Source organism: Lepisma saccharinum, chromosome 2, assembly GCF_977018435.1.
Source record: "Lepisma saccharinum chromosome 2, izLepSacc3.1, whole genome shotgun sequence".
Taxonomy (NCBI): domain Eukaryota; kingdom Metazoa; phylum Arthropoda; class Insecta; order Zygentoma; family Lepismatidae; genus Lepisma; species Lepisma saccharinum.
Window position 1 is genome coordinate 67,296,831 of NC_139230.1, and position 22,053 is coordinate 67,318,883.

Below are 22,053 nucleotides of genomic sequence, written 5' to 3' on the forward strand. Positions count from 1 at the left end.
AACAATGTTATTTCTTTGTGCAAAACTCATATGCCATTATGTAAATGAAATGTAAGTGTAGCAATGTAATGTGCGTACAAATTAAAAGCGGTATGGAGCACAAATATACAATATACAAAATATACAAGTAAGATTCTTAAAGCAAATGTTGAAAATGATGACCTTGTTCTTGAATACACATGTTAACATATTTTTCCATATTTCTTGCAACATTATGGAGGACATCTACTACAGTTATACTCCTAATTTTCTCAGTGATGTGGTGCCTCAGCTCTTCTAAGGTGTGTGGCTTCTGCCTGTATACTTTTTTCTTCAAACCCCCCCACAATAAGTAGTCCGGACTTGAAAGATCTGGGGATCTGGCAGGCCACAGTCCCTTTGAAATAATCCTGTGTCCAAAGAAATCTCTTAACATAGCCATAGTCTCACTGGAAGTATGCGGAGTTGTGCCGTCCTGCTGAAACCAGCACCGGCGTTTCTCTGGTTCCAACATTGCAACAAACTGCATTATAATGTTTTGGCAAGTTTCACTATCTATTGTGTTTTTTTAAAAAAATGGGCCCTAACACTCGCCACCTGGATATGGCACACCAGACACCAACTTTCTGAGGGTGGAGGGGGGACTCCACGAAAAGATGGGGATTTTCAGAGCTCCATGTTCAATAATTTTGCGAAGACACGTAACCATTCAGGTGAAACCATGCTTCATCGGAAAAGAACACGTAGTCCAACACAGTGATGTCATTCCCAATTAAGTCCTTCAACCATTGACAGTAGTGCACACGATTAGGGTACTCAATTCGTTTTAATTCTTGAAAAATCTTGAATTCGATATGGATATAATTTCAACATTTTCCTCACTGCGGTATGGGCTGATCCTACGGACATTTGCATCTCCTGGCTTAGGTGTCGTAAAGGTTTGTGGGGAGATCATGTCATTATTTCATTAACATTAGTCACTGCCTCTTGTGTTAGTACAGTCCTCCTACGTTGGTGTTTCACGTTACATACAGATCCTGTCTCACAGAATTTATTGACCATTTTCTGAATTGAACTTACAGTCAGAGCACTCTTACCGAACATTTCCGTGAATTTACTGCAGCTTTTTTTTGAATGAATTTGTTCTGAAATATTGTTCAACAATAAAGGCACGTTCCTGAACACTAAATGGCATGGTAGAGGGCACCTCGTCATCTCGTCACCTCCCCTTCCCTCTCTTCTGATACAATAAACTTTTCCTGTAACAATGGGCATAACGGAACGGACTGAACATAACGGATGACAACAACAAAAACAAGACTCAAATATACCTTACGTACCACTTTTAAATTGAACGCACTGTACTTATCTACATATAAAAACAACATTGTGGTACTTTCTTTACAATTTCTGTTGCTTATTTTCATGCAAATGAGCCCGACCCTATGGCCGAGTGGTTAGCACATCGTGCTGCGATGCCAAGGGTCCCGGGTTTGAATCCTGGTCGGGCTTGGTTGTTTGTGAATGTCCATTCATCAATTTCATCATTTCATCACTCATCACCATCTTCGCAAATTAGCCAAGAGGCACAAAACGCGAAGTAAAATAAACTAAATCAATCAATCAATCAATCATGCAAATGAACAAAATATATGACTAGGCCATATTGGATACGTATGTACCCAGTATAGCCTAAACATAACTTTTTAATAAAATCTTCCTTAGATCCATGTTATTATTTGGAATTAGCTCTAATATTTAGTAAACGTCCAGAAATGTTACCTCTTTTCAATCTTGCAATTAGTTTTACCTTTCTGACTTTGTACACCATTAGAAGCAATCACAAACCTTAGGTAGGCCATATTGGGTTCAGGTACCTTACATTAATATTTTTTACTGTGTTATTTTTAATTTCTTGGTAGTCTAAGTACAAGGAGTTGTTCAAAGTACTTAAAAATATCTTCAATGTTTGATTGATCCATTGACATAAATACATTTTTTGTGTGTAGGTTTAAGACAATGCCATTTCAGTACATGGATTTAAATGATAATTTTAGTGGTCTATTAATTCTATAACCTTGTGCACAATTTTGGCATTTTGTTATTGTTCTTACGAATGTAAAGGTGTAGTTTGTACACTGCTTTTGTAAAGAAGTATCTAAAAAAATTGCAATATTTTTCTAAGGTAAACTTGCACATAATGAATGAAGTGACATGATCATTCAGATTCATAATTATACATAATTTGTTATTTTATTTACATAAGTACCCCATTCATTTTAGTAATATATTAATTAACATAATAAAATTTATATATGTGATCTATGTGGGTTTTTATGACTGTCATGAATTAATTCTTACTGTGTAATTTTAAACCATTGTTTAAAAAGTGTGGAACAACATGAGAACATTACTTTACTTTATTGTTATATTCTATTTCCTCCTAAAATTCTGAAAATTTTATGATTGTTGTCAGTAGCACCCATTTCAACCCTTAGGTGGGATGATTGCCTTCAATGCTCAAAGTGGAAATGTGTGCTTGTAAGTTCAATGTGGAGACAATGATGCACGAGGGGGGGGGGGGAATGGTTGCACACATTATCCTAGGTGGGGTGGATGCTTTACACAAATTTACACATTATCCTAACTGAGGGAAGCTTTACACAAATTTTCTTTAACTATCATCCTCCTATGCTCACCCCCCACCACCCCCAAAACACAGAGTACTGGTTGCCTTGCATCATTGGGGTGGGTGGTGAACAGGTGAGATCAGCAGTAAAGAAGTAGTGAAGTAAGGATAAAGTAATTTTAAGAGAGGAAGTTTTTTATATTATGTCTAGTTAGCCAAAGGGTGTATTGAATGAAAAGATATTGTGAGAACATCATTTACCACACTATCCGGAAACAAGCCCAAAATTCTGTGATTATTTAACGAACACAATAACCTTTTCTTCCAGAAAAGGATTCTCTACATAACTGATCTTACATGCAAAAAAATCCTCTATCTGGTAATGAAATAGCTTCCATAATGGCAGTAAGTGGGTACATATCCACAAAAAAATGGAAAATTTCCAAAAAATAAGTACCTTCAGAATCATGTTGCACTGAATAATTTTGGCTCACGGCGTGGTGCATAGCACAGGGAAGCACTTTACCTTTACCTTAACAGGGAGAAATGAACAGCTAATTGATAAAGGATTTTGGGCAATTGATTTCACATTGTGCATTAAATATTGATTTCCCACCATCCATGTCTTATTTTTTTTCTACTAGTTCTGAAGTATTCATTCATATGGAACAAGGATGAAACCCCTCCAATTTTAACAAATAAAAAAATAGAACAGTCTGTTGTTTTTGCCAAAGTATGATGACAATTTCCAATTATCACAGTACTTAAGCCATGCTGAATTGTCAGATAATTCATTGGAATATAATGCAATCATAAAATTTTTGATTGTAGATGATTTGTTCATAATTACCGGTGAACTGATCATAGAGGAGATAATAGGTACCAGTTTTTTCACCTTAAGCATTTCACTGAAGGGGAGGAGTTACAGTTTCGCATTAGTTGTGCATTTATTTCAATATCGTCCGAATGCGCACTGCTACTAAAAGAAAAGTGGACGTATGCAAGAGTATGAACTTCTCCCCATGTTGCAAGTGGAAGCATTTTTTTAATGTTGATTATTAAGCTAGACACGATGTTTGAAAAATATGATGAATAAGAATTTTCGGAATCCCATGTATTCCTTAAGGAGAATCAACTTCAACATGAAGTTACTGCTAATTAAATGGAAGTTTCGACTCTTTCGCTGGTCAAACACATCTTCAAATGGCCCTCTCCCCATTGATATCTTTTTCTATGCCTTCAGAAGTTTAATATTCCCAAGAGCTTACTCCCATAAGCGCAATGCATTTCTCCTTGCCTTCTATGGCCATCCTGGCAGTGTTGCCAAACCTGATTTGCATAAAAGAGCTAAATTTCACCTTAAATCGAGTTGAAACTGACTTTCAAGGAGCTAGATTTACGAAGGCTGGATAAAGTGCCTCCTAAGATAATTTTAGTTGTCAAAGGGGCGAGGGCACTGCTTTTACTGTTAACTTTAAAGTGATGACAATTTATTCTTAGTTTTCACCATCTAGATCCGGCGGCGTCAACAATCTCAAAAATCGAGCCTCCCCAATGGTGCAGTGGTAGTTGCCTTGTAATCAAAGGGTCGATACCTGGTGGAGGTACATTGTGGTTCGGATCCCACTTTAAACTGTAGGTCTAGTCCCGATTAACCTTACTGTGCATAAAGTGGTCTTAAAACACCAAATCAATCAATCAATAAACATCTCAATAATCCAGCGATGGCATATGAAAACAAAAATAAAGGATTCCCTGATAACAATATTATGTCATTCACATCAAACATATTCTATAGAAAGTAGCTGTGGAGGTAAGAGGGGGTGTGGTGATGCAGCCAATATAACAATATCACGTCACATGCAAAATGTATATTCACGGCAAAAGTTGGTCTATGTGGGCCGGAGCCAGTGATGGCATCATAGTAGGGCATGGGAGCAAGCACCCCAGTTCACAGCCAAATGAGTACATGGAAGAGCCAGATCTGGCTACAAGAGAGCTAAGTTGGCAACATTGCCATCGAGGAAAGAGCCTCATGGAGACTATTCTGCATGCTCTTAAGTAAAAAATTTTCTATAAAACTTTGTTCAGTTGTGGTTATAAAGTGTACTGTTAAAAAATATATTTTCATCTAAGATATCTAGGTTCTTTTAATATTGACTGACATTTTTCCAAGGCATCTCTGTTTGTCTTCATATATCAGCTACTTTTTTTAATTGTTAGATAAATATGGTTTTACTTGTATTCATATTTCTTATATTCCATATGTTATATTTTTTCAGCAATCCATCCAAATAGGACAGTAGAACTAGATACAGAATATAACTTCCTTGATCATGAATTTACACAAAACTCAACATTATACCTAGACCCACACACTAGCATTGGTTATGATCTTACCATAATTAACCAAACCACTGTAAGTACATATTTTTTTAATTGTGTATGTGTATACGTATATATCTATAATATATATATGTAGGAAAAATTGAATTTGTGAACTTAATGATTCAGGTAATAAATATTCAAAATAAAATTATTTACTTTAGAAATCAGTTTTACAATTTTTTTTATAAATGTAGCAGCAGTTTAAAACCAATGTTGGTTGTCTTAAATACGGAGAAACTAGTACTCACTTTTATCAGCGAAGCTGTTTTTTCTTTCGATTAATTTCAGTGGCCACTTTCACCATCCTCATTGGAAATTGCTGTACTGTTGCTTGGTGTGCGTCTTTTGTTGGTTTGCCTTCCCCTACCATCCCACCACTTCCAACCGCATATCCAAAGCCCTTCTCCCATATAGCATCAAAGTAGCGTACAAACCCAATTCCAAAATAGCTGATAAACTGAACAAACACAAATGGTACTTCCTCTCCCCCCTTGATAACCCAGTTGTATACAATGCAGAGTATGAATGTAAGGCACATTACATCGGCAGGTCCATCAGATCTGTCAATGAAAGAATCCAACAGCACCTAGCAGATGCGAAAAAAGCCCAACCCACTACTGGTCTTGCTAAACATATCAAATACAATAGCCATAAAAGACCAGGAGGGTGAGGGAGGTTGAATGAAAATGACCTCCTCTGGATGGTAGTACTGTGTCACCCTCTATGATAAGCACATTTTTTGCAGTCTGTCTGGATACTTTTGATCACTTAGAATATCTCCACTTCTAATCCTTAGAGGAAAGTGGAGTTAACTATCTCCAATTTCCTGGCTATTTTTTTGAGCCAGACCTATTCCAGACCTAAGAATACATTATGTTCTATCTCCTCTAAATTTGATAAATTGGAGTTAGGTCCAAAGTAACGAAAAGTGGTTGGCCCATCGTTGGGTCAATGTACTGAAAATAGTTAGCCAAATGTAAGAACGAACATACCATTGGCTAACGGCTAATTTTGCCCATGGTTTACGTTGGCCTAATGCATGGTTTTTTCTTCGGGCCAACGTACTGAAAACTAAAGTATAGATAAGTTTGTGTTCTGATATATAATCAGAACAGCACATATAGTGTATAAACAGCATATATATATTTATTTATTTATTGTGAGGCCAAATGTAAACAATAGTACAAATTATTTGTGGAAAAAAACACACAGCACTTTCTCATTCATATGGTATCATTGTTTTCAAAGTTGCTTCAAGTGATAGCACAAAAAACTTTCCAGAGTTTACATAATTTTCCACCTTTCAAGGAATTTAGTCTTCACATAACATTATTTAACCACCTTCACAAGAATACCTGTAGGAATGTTCTTGTTCTGCTACAGCTAAAGAGACAAACAATGAACAATTCCCAACACATCTTTCATCCATGGTGGCTGACATAGGACTGGTTGGTGAGTGACTGCATGTTAAAAATAGCTTCTACTTTCATTGAAAAAATATTGTCATTTTTATACCAAGTTGTATCACATTTACTCTTTTTCTGTAGGATATGATGGAAAAACAACTTTTTGAATTAAATATAGCCTACCCATTGAGAAACTTTGCTATTCATGGAAACTATGAACTCATGGAAGGAGCTCTACAGTCAGAATTGTCATTTAACTGGGACAGAACCCAGAGAAACAAAACTATTGGCTCTGTCGTAGGATGGAAGAGAATAAGTTCAGAGCCAAATGAACAGGAAGCGAGTGTATCAGTCAAACATCCATCACTTGCAAGGGTGGGTATAGTGGTGTAATTATATTCATAATGCTTTATTTAATGTGTAAACAGATACATACATTATTGAGTAATGGCTACAAGTTGAAATAATTATTTTAAGTAATTGATAATACTATTAAGCTTTGTTTCCATGTTTAATAAAACACTAAAATACTGACCAAGGCAAAACTTATTGTAAAATAAGACACTATAAATGTTACGATATCATCCTCTAAGAGGGTCTTCTTCAGACAAAGGTTCACAATAAATTAGAAAAGAAAGAATTTATTCTGAATCTTTGTCTGAAGAAGACTCTGTCAGAGGGTGGAAACATTTTTCTTATAGCATCTTATTTTACAATAAATTTTGTCTTGGTCGGCATTTTAGTGTTTAATTAATTGGCACAAGATTTCATCAACTCCAATAGTACTTGATTACTGCAAGACCAAAATATGTTAATGTACACAGTGTTTCACTCATAGGAGGCACCAAATTATCATATAATATAGACATAAGCTACAAGGTAAGCATACATAATTGTGGCAGAACATACCTTGAGCCCAGCATATCACATCACAACATATGGTGGAAGTGGCCAACCTCTTCCTGAAGGCACAAAGCAAATCTGCGCTAAAAGTTTGTGAATGGCATAATTAACTGCATGTGGTGATGGTTTCAATCACAGCAGTGATGTTTTCTTTAAGTTCTATGATTGTGCTTAATTTATTGGCATTAACTTGTCCCTTCTGCATGCCCCATAAGATGAAGCATGCGAGGAGGGACACTTAGGTCTTGGAGACTTTGTTGTCAACATCCTTTCAAGATGATGCGATATTCAACATCATGCTGGCAGTAAACACTTTGTAACTTAAATGTTATTCAACTGATTACAGAATGCACATGTTGTATCCAATGATGCTTCAAAAAAGATGGACGATATGACTTGATGCCTCTTACTAGAGAAACATCCTATATTAGTACTGACGTACATGTACAGGGTGTATCATAATACAGTAAAGAACTTTCAGAATTTCGACTAAACTATATGGAATACAACAATTATATTTGTTATGTATCAATCAGTAACATTTCAAGTTTCTATGATTGTCTATAAATGGCTACCAATGTCTACAAATGTTCAATGTGTTTTCCACCAGTTCTGCAACACACATCCCATCGAAATTCGAGTTCTTGACACACTTTTCCCAAGAACTACTCATCCACCAATGCAAGGGCATTTCTTATTCTCTCCCTTAGCTGTTGCACATTCTGTGATATAGGTAGGACATAGACTTTGTCTTTCACAAAGCCCCAAGGGGTTTGTAAGGTCTGGGGACCTGTGATAGGCGTCATTTTCTTTAACACTATACCAACGCCATAATGACTGTGTTTACAAATGTCTTGCGCATGTAAACAAAACTTAGATTTTCTCATTGTTATAAAGCAAACCTCATTGTTGTGTTTCAGATAATATTTTCGGGCCTCCCCCATGGCGCAGTCTTTGCCTTGTAATCAAGGGGTCCCGGGTTCGATACCCGGTGGAGGCACAAGTGGTTCGGATCCCACTTTAAACTGTAGGTCCAGTCCCGATTAGCCTTACTGTGCATAAAGTGGACTTAAAACAGCAACTCAGATAATATTCTAACAAGAATCCTGATAAGTTGTTTACACTATTAAGATACACACTGTACATAACCACAGAGCTGCACATCGGCCAGATTCGCTTACTAAGCCCGCCTGGCTGGTGAGCGGGCGAATAAAACTATACACCTGGGTTTTGACCCATCAATCATCGAAAGCCCATGGGTAACTGGAAGGCCTTGCAAGACTAAGCTTGCTTATCTTCAGTGAATGCTCACTCCGGTTAAGCACAGTCTCCAGATACATAAGTGACGCAGTCACCATTGCCAACTTTTAGATTCTAAACTGGTCAAGGAGCACTGAAAATGTTCATCATGTTTATCAATTTCAAATTGCAGACATTTATTCCTTAGTAGAAAACATTTGTATGACTTGCACCCAGTGGCGGTAATTGGGTTCCAAAACTAGGGGGACAAGGTGCAAAAAGTGGGGGGGACAGTTTAATTTCCCTTGGTACATAAGGTTAGTGTGGTGCAAAAATGGCAAAAAGTGGGGGCAACTACCCCCTCTTGGCCTTGCCCCTGATCGCCGCCACTGCTGACACCTGTAAAGGAGTACGAACCTAGTTTCGCAAAAAGTGCCATTGTAAATATTTTGGAACTTTGTGTGACTGGTGGTTGTTCTACATTAAACATTTTTTTGGGGGTGCTCCCCTATGGCACAGTGGTAGGGTCATCACCTTGTAATCAAGGGGTCCCAGGTTCGATACCCGGTGGAGGCACATGGTGGTTCAGATCCCACTTTAAACTATAGGCCCAGTCCCGATTAGCCTTATTGTAAATAAATTGACCAAATAAATGAATCAATCAATCAAACAGATTTTCTCTCTAGTGTAATTTTGCCAATTCAATATCCAAATTAGTTGCTCAAGATATCCCCCCCCCCCCTGAACACTAAGGCACTATGTTCCATAAAATGGAACATGAAATCTGAATTTGCATTATAAAAGGTTTTTGAATATTGTCATATCTTTCAACATATCGTCGTTCGCTCATGTTGTTGCTAGTTATCTAGGGGTCCATGTCGAAATCTTACACCCCTTATTTCGCAGGTGATTTTTTAAATTTTTTTTTATAAAGATTATGTGCTGCTAATTGTGAATAATAAAATTCTGGAGCTCTGAAATAAGTATTTAAGACTGTACAGCTGTTTGAAGTTGAGATGTAGCCGTTTAAAGTTGCGAGGTGGTTGCTGTGTTGAAATTTCCCACCGATTCCGGGCTCCGACCCTTGGGTAATTAACTTATCACCTCCTACCGCTACCACGGCACTGCCTCCGCTCCGCTCTGGCTATCTGCCTTTCTATATAGAGTCCCTTTTGAAGGTATGTTAGAAACTGGCCAGAGCCAACTGTCCCCAATACTATTTTTCGCACCGACACATTTAGGTACCAAAGAAATAAGGCTGAAATTAAACCTCAAAAGGGTAACTTACCTCTTTATCTCAAGTGCAGGCTGAATTGCAGGTCGAAGTAATTTGAAAGTCCAAATGAAAAGTAAGTCGTATGTCAAAAGCCTTGGTTGTCCTTTTCCACAGAATACCCTCCCCTGTCCATACCATCATAGAAATAAGAAGTTGCAAATTATCCCATCCCACAAGTCATTCAAAAAATACAACCCTCCCTTTTCTGGCCCACAGTTGCAAAGAGAAATGTGCACGATGTTCCACAAGATAACATATTTACACACGCTGAGGATACCGTTCAACAATATGTTGAATGATATTCCTCATCGCGTCTCGTCGCTGTTTTCCATGCCTGTCAAACCACATAAACTCATCCAGATACTCCTCCAAAAAATGTGACCACATAACATTCCTTTTCCTCAAATGCCTCTTCGCAACAGACCAATATCCTTCAATCCTGTAAGTGCAAACTCCTGTTACCGGGTCAACGAAGTGCGCCTTATGTTTCACAGTCCTGTGAGTGTAAGGGGAAACACCACCAAGATGTGGAAGACATTTGTAAGATGCCCATTCATCCGACCAGATTTCCATTCCTGGAAGAACATGCTTCTCGATCAATGGAATGAGGGTTTCGGATGTACAATCATCAACAAGCAGAAGCAAGCCCCTTTCTGCATTGCAATCATACAATCCGAAAACCCACAGTTCTGCAACTACCCTTCCTGTGTTGTACTTTTTCTTGCAAAACACACTTTCATCTATCTGCACAACAGAGCCCATGCCACCTAAGCTGTTGTCTGACTGAAGTATCTTTCAGGAACAAATATCTCACAGATACCAGTAAAACCGAACAACTCTCGCCTTCCGCAAACCACAAATATCACATGCCAAACCAACAGAAGTCCCAAAACACCAAAGAAACATAAACGAGAATATGTCGCGCCAAGGCAACTTCATATTCTTGAAGAATGTTCCCAGTGTCACAGAACGATCAAACCTACACTTTCCACAATGCCAGAAAACCAACTCAGATTCACCTATGCCATACTGTAATCTCATGAACACATTCCTACGATACCTTCTGGAACACCCCCTTCTTCAGGCACTTCTAGGCATGAATCACCACCATGCCGCGTCAAGTTTATCAATCAAGGAAAAGGTTTCGGGTATGAAATGGTGAAAGATATAAAACTTGTCTCCGTTTGAAAGTAAAATCCATACCCATTATCATTGTTCACTAAAATCCACATATACAAATTAAAAATGGTTAAAACTATAAATTCCCAATTCCCCTAACCCCCGTGTAGTTACCACCTCTTGCTTCCTTATTAAATGCAGGAAACTGGCACAGGCTATTTCCTTCCCACCTAACTACTTCCCCTCTCCACCTACGTCACTTCCGGGTCGAACTCTCATATTTCCTGAGCCACGTGAACTACCTCCGGTGTAACCTGGAAACCTATTTTGTTTCTCTTTTTGCCGTTTTCCCACCTTTTGAACATATTAATCCAAATTTCATCAAGGTTTCCATACTCCCTATTTAGTTTTCTATTTCTATCTTTGCAAATGTTGGCTGCCTCATATACGTTCCTATTAATGGCTTTACTTACCCTTTTGATAATCTGTCTTTTCTTGATTTTGTGTGAATTTTCTATGATATGCTCAAATAAGCCCGTTCTAGGTATTGCTTTGCTAATGTCTTTATCATGCTCCTTCCATCTCACTTTCATACTACTTTCTGTTTGCCCAATGTATTCTTTATCCCAACTACACCTAATGCTATACACTCCTTTCTCTTCTTCCTCCTTAACTCCTCCTGCCCTTTTATACTCCATAAAGTGTTTCTCAATGTTACGAGCAGCTTTCTTCCCTCATTTAATATTATTATTTTAATGTTTTTTCAATTTTTTTCAAGACACACTTAAAGTATGGGATTCCCGTGAACTTGTATTTCCTTTTTTCTTCTTCACCTTCATTATTAGTTCTCATTACACTCTCCTTTTTCCTAGGGTTTTCTGTTGTTTCCTTTTCACAAACTTATAAGCACTTCTTCTTATCCTTCTCATTTCATCCTCCCTATACCCATTCCTACTTCCTATTCTCATAATTCATTTCTCCTCTTTTAACAGTTCCTCCTTTTCATTACACAGTCTATTCACCCTAATATAAAAATTCAAAAATACATTGTTTTTCGTTCTTCTCGCGTGTTCCGATTCTTTCTTAATGTATATGTGTCCTGCTAGTTCTTTATGAAATACTTCCGTCCTAACTTTCCCTTTATTGCTAACAATTCTGAGGTCCAAAATGTTAATTTCACCATTTTCAATTTCCTCCCTGGTATACCTGATGCGATCCTCTTGCTCTCCCAGAATGTTAAATATTCTATTTAGGCCATTTTCCTCCCCGATTATCAGTATGTCATCGACATATCTTCCAAAAAATTTGACCTCATCTTTCACTTGCTCTAAGGCTACTTTTTCAATGTAGTGCAAGAAAATGTTGGAGATAATCCCAGAAACTGGGTTTCCCATAGCTAAACCTTCCTTCTGTAGATAAATTTTGTTATTAAAGTGGAAATAGTTATATCCTGTAACCAGTTGGAACCATCTTGCATATTCCCACGCTTCTACTACGTCCACCCCTTTTTCCATAAGCCACCTTTGTAAACAATCGGCTGCCTTATCTCTAGTAACACTGGGATATAGGTTTACAATGTCAAAACTCATAATTCTATCATGGGATGTTATTTCCAATGTTTCTATTTCTTTTTTCACTTTCCATGAATTTCTAACGCTGGGTGTGGTTTTTTCCCCCACTTCCCTCATTCGTTAAACTAAAGTTTTAGCTAAGAAAAATCCCGGGTGCATATACATTGGTATGATGGGCCTTAAGCGGGTTCCTGCCTTGTGAGTTTTTGGAATCCCAAAAGCAATTGGGATGCTATCTTTCTTGCTACTTTCAATTAATTTCTTTTTTTCAGATCTGGCCAAGGTTATGCTTGTTTCGACCCCTTTCTTAATTTCCCTTTTGATTTTATTAGTTGGGTTACCATTTCAAAGTCTTTACAACAGAAACATTCTTCCATTTTGTTTTCCTTTGTTTTCCTTTCCTTGTCTTCCTTTCCTTTTCGTATCAAGTATACATTCCTTTCTTTAACCCATTCTTTAATGCTCTTTATCTTCTTTTTGATTTTCTTATGCTCATTTTCTCCCCTACTCCCTTTCCTTTCTTTGTTTCCTTTTTCCCTTAAATTTTCTTCTCTAACCTGTTTTTCTATTATATCATAGATTTTCTTTTTGGCTTCATCCCTATCGTCCATGGGAGCGATGATTGATGACAGCTACAGTAACACGCTGCTGGAATTTTCATTAACCAAAGTAGTAGTAACAATATGTTTTTTAAGATGTTCTTTAGGCAGTAAGACAACTGAAATATCCTTAAATATGTCAAACTTTTTTTTAAAAATCAGAAATACAAACTAAGAATCTTTAAATATAACCTATATATTATTTAATGAGTCATTCTTTGTTTCCTCATTTCAAAGTTTGTAGGATGTAAATGTCGCAAACCATGGCTTAAGTAGAAAATATCGAAGGATGCACATAGAATGTTGGTGCTTGATAGAGTGGGGGGAAGGGAGTGCGCTAAACCACAATCCTGTCTAGGGGCTCAAAATATCTACCTAAAAGCTCTTTGACACAATCTGTTTCAACATCATCAAATCTTAAAACGATAGTCATTTGCCCCATAATTGTGAACTCTTTGGTGTAATCAATTGATACAGCTAAGAATATAGAAAAGGAAAGTTAAAAATTGTACTTACGTATGTGAGTATAGTGCTCTTATTGTAGAACGACGTTTCAGAGATTGACTATCTCTTTCCTCAGGTTCGTATAAAAACTAAGTACTTGGCATAGTACTGCGTCAAAAATGTAATATGAGGATTGTGGTTAAGGGTTGGTTAGGGTACATTTAAAATATTAAGTTTTTGCTATTAGAAGTACGTAAAAACCAAGCCGTTCCCTAATAAAACTTGTACAGTAGACCTATTCACAGGTAAAAAAGTTAAAAAAGTTAAAATTCTAAAAAACCTGCATAAATCACAATGCAACCTGCAGGTTTGGCCTTTCCTACCCAACTTTGGAGAAGGAGAAGGAATACGAGCTTCCACTTCGGACCACTGCTGCCTCGCTACTGGCCACAGGCGGGATCTGTCCGCCTGGCATATGATTGATACGTCTTAGCTCTGCTGCGCATGCACAATTTACACAGCTCATTATGTTTACTTTCATGGGAAAAAAATAGGGAAACTTACTTTCTGGATGCACCTCGTATTTTTCGTGGTTTGTTACTTGAAGAGTAGAAAACAAACAAGATTTAAGCACATTCCTGAAACATAGAACTTGATCAGGAAGTTCGGAAGATAGATCAACTTCGTGCCCATTACAGAGGGCAATAGATGCATCTGAAGTTGTTGTAGGAAGGAAAGAAGAACTGCTAATATTAACCATGCCCTTCTTCAGTTTAAAACAACTGAAGCATTTAAATACCCCATACTTTGCTCCATGGTAGTTGGAGGTGTTTTATCATTAACATATAAAATCGGGTAGGCTATGCAAGATCACGAGACAGAAGAAAAGCCAAGACAAAGTGTTTTTTATTCAAGAAAAGAATAAATGAATAAAAATATCCAAGCAATTTTTGCGTTAATGTTTCACTTGAGAAATGAGAATTATTTTGACTTTTTCGAGACCCTTAGGCTTAGAGCTCCTGCCAGCCTCTGATTTGACATATTCATTCAAATTATAACGTTAAACTAGAATATAAAGCCAGATAAAAACAAAAGGTTTTAATTTTATTGCCCACAAAAATTAGCCTTTTCTATTTTTCTCACTTCCATTTATTATGTTTTTCATATCAACCTCATGGGACGTGAGGCCCCTACATGTGCAAGGCCCAGGGTGGTCGCCCACTTCGCCCACCCCTTGCTACGCCAATGGTTATACAACTTCAAGGCACCTGCTCCTAGCAGATATTCAATTATTTCCATGCATAGTGAAATATAATGGCCTATGGCCATAGGCGCCGACTCCATGGGGCTTGGGGGGGCTTGAGGCCCCCCAATGTTAATGATGTGGGGGCAGAGCCCCCAAATAATTTTGCTTTAGAGGATCTAATGTATTATTTTGCTTCTCTTGTAAAGTTTACTCAGAATTGTGCCACATGAACTTAACTTTAAATACACATTTGAAATGTTCTAGACCATCAATTTGGGGGGCTGAGACCACTAAACCATCAACTTTGTGGGGGGCTATGACCAGAGACAGCAAAACACATGACTTATTACTATATACTAAGTATGTAATTATGAGTATTGTTAAAAGTTTTACTAAAAAGAGTTTCAAAAGATGATGTGCATAAACTAGGGTAGTGGATGAGACTTTTGGGCTACAAATGGCTCTAACATAACATTCAGAACGAGATCATTGATACATTAGGGAGATCTGTTTTGCGCTCCATGGTAGCGATATTAAAAGTCGGGAATATTTTGCTATTATGGTTGACGTAACTTGTGAAATATCCATTCGTGGACAATATTAATATTCTGCATTAGAACTATGAATAAAAATTTTGATATTTTTGAGGAATTCATGGGCTTTTACGTGATTCCAAACACTGAGATCAAAACTTAAAAAAGGGAGGGAGTGAGTCATTCATTAATTTATTTCAGTGATCAGAGCCCCCCCCCCAATAATTTTGACAAGTCTGCACCCCTGCCTATGTCAACACTGACAGTAGTACTCGTGTCTACCTGCAAGAACTACATCGAGTCTCACATGTCTTCTTAGGACCTGGGTAAAGAGAAAAACCTAACAAGCATTGAAGCCTGTGCACAGCTGTGACGTGAAGCTTGCTTGCACGATGTCGAACACCTGGGCTTGACGTGCGTGTGCGTGTTGCGTATTATCCTCACAGACGAGTTTTTTTGCGGGTCTTGTGTGGGTCTCTGTATAGATATAACAAGGTTCTAGCAATTATCATTGTGTGTTCTATACCTGTCAAATAATTGAACACCTATCAGCAACTTTTTCATAAATGTGTTTCATTTTAAAGCATCATATTGAATTGTAAATTCTATAAAAATCACAAAGACATTATTGGTGATCTGTGCTACCATTTTAATGTAAAATCATTATTGAGACAGGCCAAATATCCAACAAAACCCTAGGAACAAAAACTTAATAAATAAAACTTTGCCTTTCATTTAACTAAATCTAAAATGTAATAAGTTTTGTAAACATGCATAATATTTATTTTATTAGGACGTAGTTCTGACTGGACGATACTTCAGCAATAAAACAACTCTTTTACAAGCCAATGTTGAACTTGAATATTGCAATGATATAAACAAAAGGCTTACTGTGTCAGGAAACATAAAAGATGAGTCAAATTCAACTACATGGAAATACAGTGGAGAGCTTCTAGCAAATCACCGTGCTACTAGGCAAGTTCATAACATTCCTCTACTCTTAAATTTTAACACTAATAGTATAAGTGCTCTTGCTAAATGTATGCATGCATACACTTTAACAGAGATGATGATGATGAGGAGGAGGAGGAGGAGGAGGAAGAGGAAATTTATGAAATATCAATTTTAGGTTTTGAATTCTTTATAGTTATGCATTACCTAGATTAGTATTTATTTATATATTTATAATGTTATAATGTTATAGTTGTTTTTTAATATTTATAATTAGATAATGTGCATGTACCCTTAATTTTATTAAAGAAAATATTTTTAACTTGCAGTGTATTATATAATTCTGTAAGTAAATCAAATCAGTTGCCCATGAAAATAAACATAAATTGGATATTTATTTGTGGATGAAAAATTGTGAAGAAATTGGGGTCTGATCTTGTAATTTTGAAATGAAGTATAGTGAATGAAGTCTTACCCTTAGGTAATTTGACTTTCTCTTATTTATAAAATAGACTAATCTCTTTTTTAAAATGTACTGGAACAGAGACTGTTCCAAATTTTCAAAATCACCTAGATTCTTCATGAAGGAAGTGAAGAAGATTACATGCACATGGGTTTAAAGAAGATAAAAGTTAAAAGTCAAGGATAAAAGTAAATAATACTTGTATGACAGAAGTTATTGGGCAGTCATGTTATCATTCACATCAAGTTAACAACACATGACATAAGAGTTTACCTTATTTTGTAATTTTTCTTTTGTAGCAATAGTTACTTACATGTGCATACAAATGTCATTGGAGTCATATCACATAGTTTTCAATTTATGTGTTGGTTTAAATTAAATGAATATATTAAATTGTAAAATTTATTTTTAATTTTTTTTTGGATAAATGCACTGTGTATAATCAGATAATAATATTGAGAAGTAAATATTCATGTTGTTTTAAATTTAGTTCTTCTTGAAATATGTTGCAGATTGGATTTAAATGCTGCTGGTTGGATAATGAGTGATGGTTCCATTCATGAAACGCAAAATTTTGCCAACTACAAAAGGTCATATTTACCTTTGATGAAGGGTATAGCAAATGCTAAATTGAATTCTATACTTAAGGAAATTAAAATGGAGGTAAGTTTTTATTGAAGTTAAATAAATATATTTAAATGCTAAATCTTGTAGTCAATCATGTAAAATATAATATTCATATTACAATGATGAGAAGTATGTCAGTTTCAAGGAATGAACTAATTTTTTTGTGTACATGTTCAGAAAGACTAAAATATCAGAGAAGCAATGGTTGTTTGCATTCAATTTCAAAATTGAATTGTGTAAATATATTTCCACTTTCATAGCTGAATATGTGGAAATGTAGGCTTCCAATCTCACCCCTAAATGCTTCTATGTTCATATCCCAGATGGGACATTAGTTTTTTCATCTCTTCAATCTAATTATCATTCATTCTTATATCACAATTAACCTGAACATGTATAAAAGTGATAACTAAAATACAATTACAGAAATGTTGTGAATATTTATAAGGATAATGTATTTTTGTGACCCATGAAATAGTTAACTGTAAGATCTGTCCCTTACATATATAACTAGAAAATTAAAAACACATGCAAACCAAAAGGGAAAAAAGCAGCAGCATGGAAACTAGCCAGTAGAAATAAACAACTCCTTGAAGCTAATCAGTTTCTTGCTATATTAATATTTTTAATGTTGTAGAAAAGGTTTAATATATTGTACCAATGTACTGATATTAAGTTTTCTCTGATACAAGTTGAATACATCGTACATGTGTTGATCATGCAGTCGGAAAGTTTATGTAAAATCAGTAACTGATACTTATTTATCTTGGTAAATTAGGTCACTGATTATATGTCTCTCCCAGACAGTGGGCATTTTAATTCTCTTTCACGCTAATTTGCCTATTGTCTCACATCCAATGTACTACTTTCTTTCCTCCCAGCTTTATTGATTCTGTATATTTCATCTGCTCCTGCTGCTTTTCCTAGTTTCACTCTTTTTAAAAATTATATACAAGAATCCTAGAAAGAAGGTTAAGAGAGGAAGTAGAGGAGGAGATAGGAGAAGAAAAACGAGCAGCTTCCATGAGAGGAAGACAAACTCAAGGTCACATACGTATTTGCGCTACCATAAGTTGGTGTTTTAAGTCCACTTTATGCACAGTAAGGGTAATCGGGACTTGACCTACAGTTTAAAGTGGGATCTGAACCACTATGTGCCTCCACCAGTTATCAAACCTGGGACCCCTTGATTACAAGGCAACGATGCAACCACTGCACCATCAGGAGGCTAGCACTACCATAAGTAATGGATAATTTTTTGAGCAGAGGACCTTCTTGGACCTAAAGACATCTTCATCTTTTGATAATGTACCATGACAACAACTTCGGTCAACATGGAGAATGAGAGAATCTGCAAAGGAGGATACATAAGAATGTTAAAGAAATAATGAGAATAGTAGGAGAGAAATCAAAAGAATTTAACATGGATGAAAAGTTAAGCATGGAGATAGTCTCAGCTCTTTGTTATTTATAATACTATTGGATCAAATACATGAAAAATGCAAAAGAAGAATGCAAAAATGTAATGTTGGGAATGGGAAATGAAACCTGTTTATGTACAGTCACTCCTGTATGCAAATGATATAGCTTTAATAACATCAACTAAACAATAACTTTAATGGGCGGCAGTAGAATGAGCCAGCTCAATACAAGACAGAAGAATGATAGTGAACGCAATGAAAAGTTAAGTAATGCGTATCTCAAAACAAGGATATGAAGGAAATGTTGAAGTAAAATGGCAAATTGTACAGGGCCTCCCCGATGGCATAGTGATAACATCATCACCTTGGAATCAAGGGGTCCCAGGTTCGATACCTGGTGGAGGCACATTGCACAGTGATTCGGATCCCACTTTAAATTGTAGGTCCAGTCCTAATTAGCTTATCTGTGCATGAAGTGGACTTAATACAACAATTCAAACAAAGCAAGATGAACAGTTTGAACTAGTGGAGAAATTTGAATATCTGGGACCAATAATTACAAATAACAGAAAATTAGAAGAAATGAATATCAAAGTTGTAAAAGCAACAACTTTAGGAAAAAAAGGAGTTGCAGGAGAAGACCAAATTAAGGATTTATAAAACTATAACTACCAACATTGCTTCAGGGGATATAAATTTTAACACTCCAATATAAACATAAAAGTAGAGTAACAGCAACAATGAGTCATAGCAAAACTAGAGAAGATAGAGTTAGAAATAATAAAATCATGGAACAGCTCCAATTGAAGACGTAATAGAGAGATGAATATTAGGTTGGTATGGTCATGTTATTGGAATGGGAGAAGAGAGAAACCAAAGCAAATAATGGAAGCAAGGCCAGAAGGCAGAAGATCAATAGAATGGGAACAATATCTGTCAGAGATGATTACTAAAATAGGGAAGATAGTATTGGAAGTTAAGATAGGAAAATGTTTGGAAGATGGCTGAATGACCCCAATACCTAACAGCACAGAGGTAAGTAAATTAGATCACAGTATATTTCTTCATACATGAGAAACCAGAAACATTTTTTTTTTTCTGGTGTAAGCGAAACATTTCAGGGAGGGCTTGAGCCCATTAACCTCTTGAATCCCAGCCTGTAGATAGAGAGCAGAATCCCACAAGCATGCTATGCAGAGAGCATTAGGCAACACCTAGCGATAGTGCAAATCATCTATCATATTGGTTTCTAATTCCATAATTTTTGTATTCAAATGATTAGATTTGTTATTGTGATTGATTTGGTGTTTTAAGTCCACTTTATGCTCAGTAAGGTTAATTGGGACTGGACCTACAGTTTAAAGTGGGATCCGAACCACTGTGCCATGTGCCTCCACTGGGTATCAAACCCAGGATCCCTTGATTACAAGGTGACTATGCTGCCACTGCACCATCGGGGAGGCCCTCAAATCATTAGAATTAACATTATTCAGTACCCCATCAGACACATGTAAAGGGGTGTTGAAAAACAAATAAACAAGAAAAAATTTGAAAATCCAAACTATATTGAAAAATCTGTCAATATCGGATGATCCGATTTAGCGTACTCCATGTCAGCTCTCTTGTTAGTCCATGCACACACATATTTTACAACATGTGAAAGAAATGCTTCAATACATTTGCCAGGTGTTGACAGTTCTACAACCATGACGGCAGGATGAAAATCAGTCATTTTCAAACTTAACGTGGATTCTCACGTGCATCACTGAAAGCATCGTTCACGTATATCCAATCTTGAAAGACTTTGCCTCATCTTCCACATCAGATATATCTGAATATTCAGACTCGCTACAGTCTCTCTCCTCTTCTTCCAGAACATAATCTGATGAACTACTATTCTCCTCCTCCATATTTCTCTGCTTTTGGTTTACAAAATATGCAACAAAACAAAAACAGACAGGTCTCCTCAATAGCATGGTTACATACTTGCAGCAACCTAGTGGTAGGAGGGCATGCAGGCTCAACTACGTACATAGTGGTAGTCAAGAGGTTAAGCTCCCTCTTTTGGATACATGCCTGCATTCATGGATTTTGCTTTACAGAGAAAAAAAAACTGTTTCTTTACAAAACAAGAGCCATAACATTCAAAAGAATAAAAACAGAGCTGAACAATTCTGCACTAATTAAAAAAATATTTATAAATATTTTATGGATTGTTAAATTACTTGCAATATGGATAGAAATACATATTGATTCCTCCCAACTCAAATAGTGCAGTGATCCTGCACAACTATGAAGATCATGTAATTGAATAATTATTGATCACTAAACAATGAAAAAGCAACTAGTGGAGCTTACATCTGAATTTTGTAGGACCTCTACATAATCTTCAGTGATATTTTGCACACATTGCCAAATTTCCAGCAGGCATCTCTCACAATCAGCAGTGTCATTGTCATGATAGAGTGAATTGACTGCCCTATTGCAATTCTTGTTGACAATCTTTAACTGCAAAAAAGACCCTTTGACAGGTGAATAAAGGTAGAGATTTGAGAAAGGAGAGTCAACAAGCTTTGTCATGTAACAAAATCACCTGCTTCTTCTGCAGAAGTTGTGCTCCCTTCCACAAGAACATGTCATTATTTGTTTTCTAGAATTTTCTTTTTATATTGTGCATTAACTGTTCTCCTCTCCTGCATAGCCAGTGCATATCACTTGCCTTTAATCACTGCCTTCACCATGTTTTCTGGCCTCATTGTGGCTTCACCTTATCTCCTGGCCTTCTATAATAATATTTAGTGATAATTGATTTGATTGTTTGATTTGGTTTATTTTACTTGACTTTTCTGCCTAATTGCTAATTGCGAAGATGACAATGACTGATGATACAATGAAATTGATGAAAGGACACTCAAACACCCATGGCCAGGCCAGGATTCGAACCCGGGACCCCTGGCATTGTAGTGTGCTGTGATAACCACTCTACCACAGGGGCTGGCTATTTTGTGATAAATAATTATAACATAGTCTTGTACGTATTACATGAAGATACTAATAAATTATTTTGGTATGGAGTTCCATCCACTGTCATCCACAGTTCCTGAAGAATCTTACTAGATGCCTAAAGTTGGTGTGAATTTAGTTTGAATCTGGGACATACGGCCATTTAAAGGGAGTACTATGTAATCTTTATATATATTCGTTCACTAAGGTGATTTCCTATATTCTGGTAACATATTACCTTACACCCATAATGATA

The 22,053-nt window shown here is 36.5% G+C and overlaps 1 protein-coding gene across 1 annotated transcript in view; it reads left to right on the plus strand.

The window, feature by feature from the left end:
• Window positions 1–22,053, plus strand: part of Apoltp (Apolipoprotein lipid transfer particle) — a 335,784-nt gene that overhangs the window by 229,245 nt on the left and 84,486 nt on the right. The window contains exons 49-52 of the mRNA XM_083117428.1: window positions 4,891–5,027; window positions 6,544–6,777; window positions 16,126–16,307; window positions 17,259–17,409. Of these exons, the coding sequence (XP_082973554.1) occupies window positions 4,891–5,027; window positions 6,544–6,777; window positions 16,126–16,307; window positions 17,259–17,409 (704 nt within the window). The remainder of the gene's footprint in view (window positions 1–4,890; window positions 5,028–6,543; window positions 6,778–16,125; window positions 16,308–17,258; window positions 17,410–22,053) is intronic.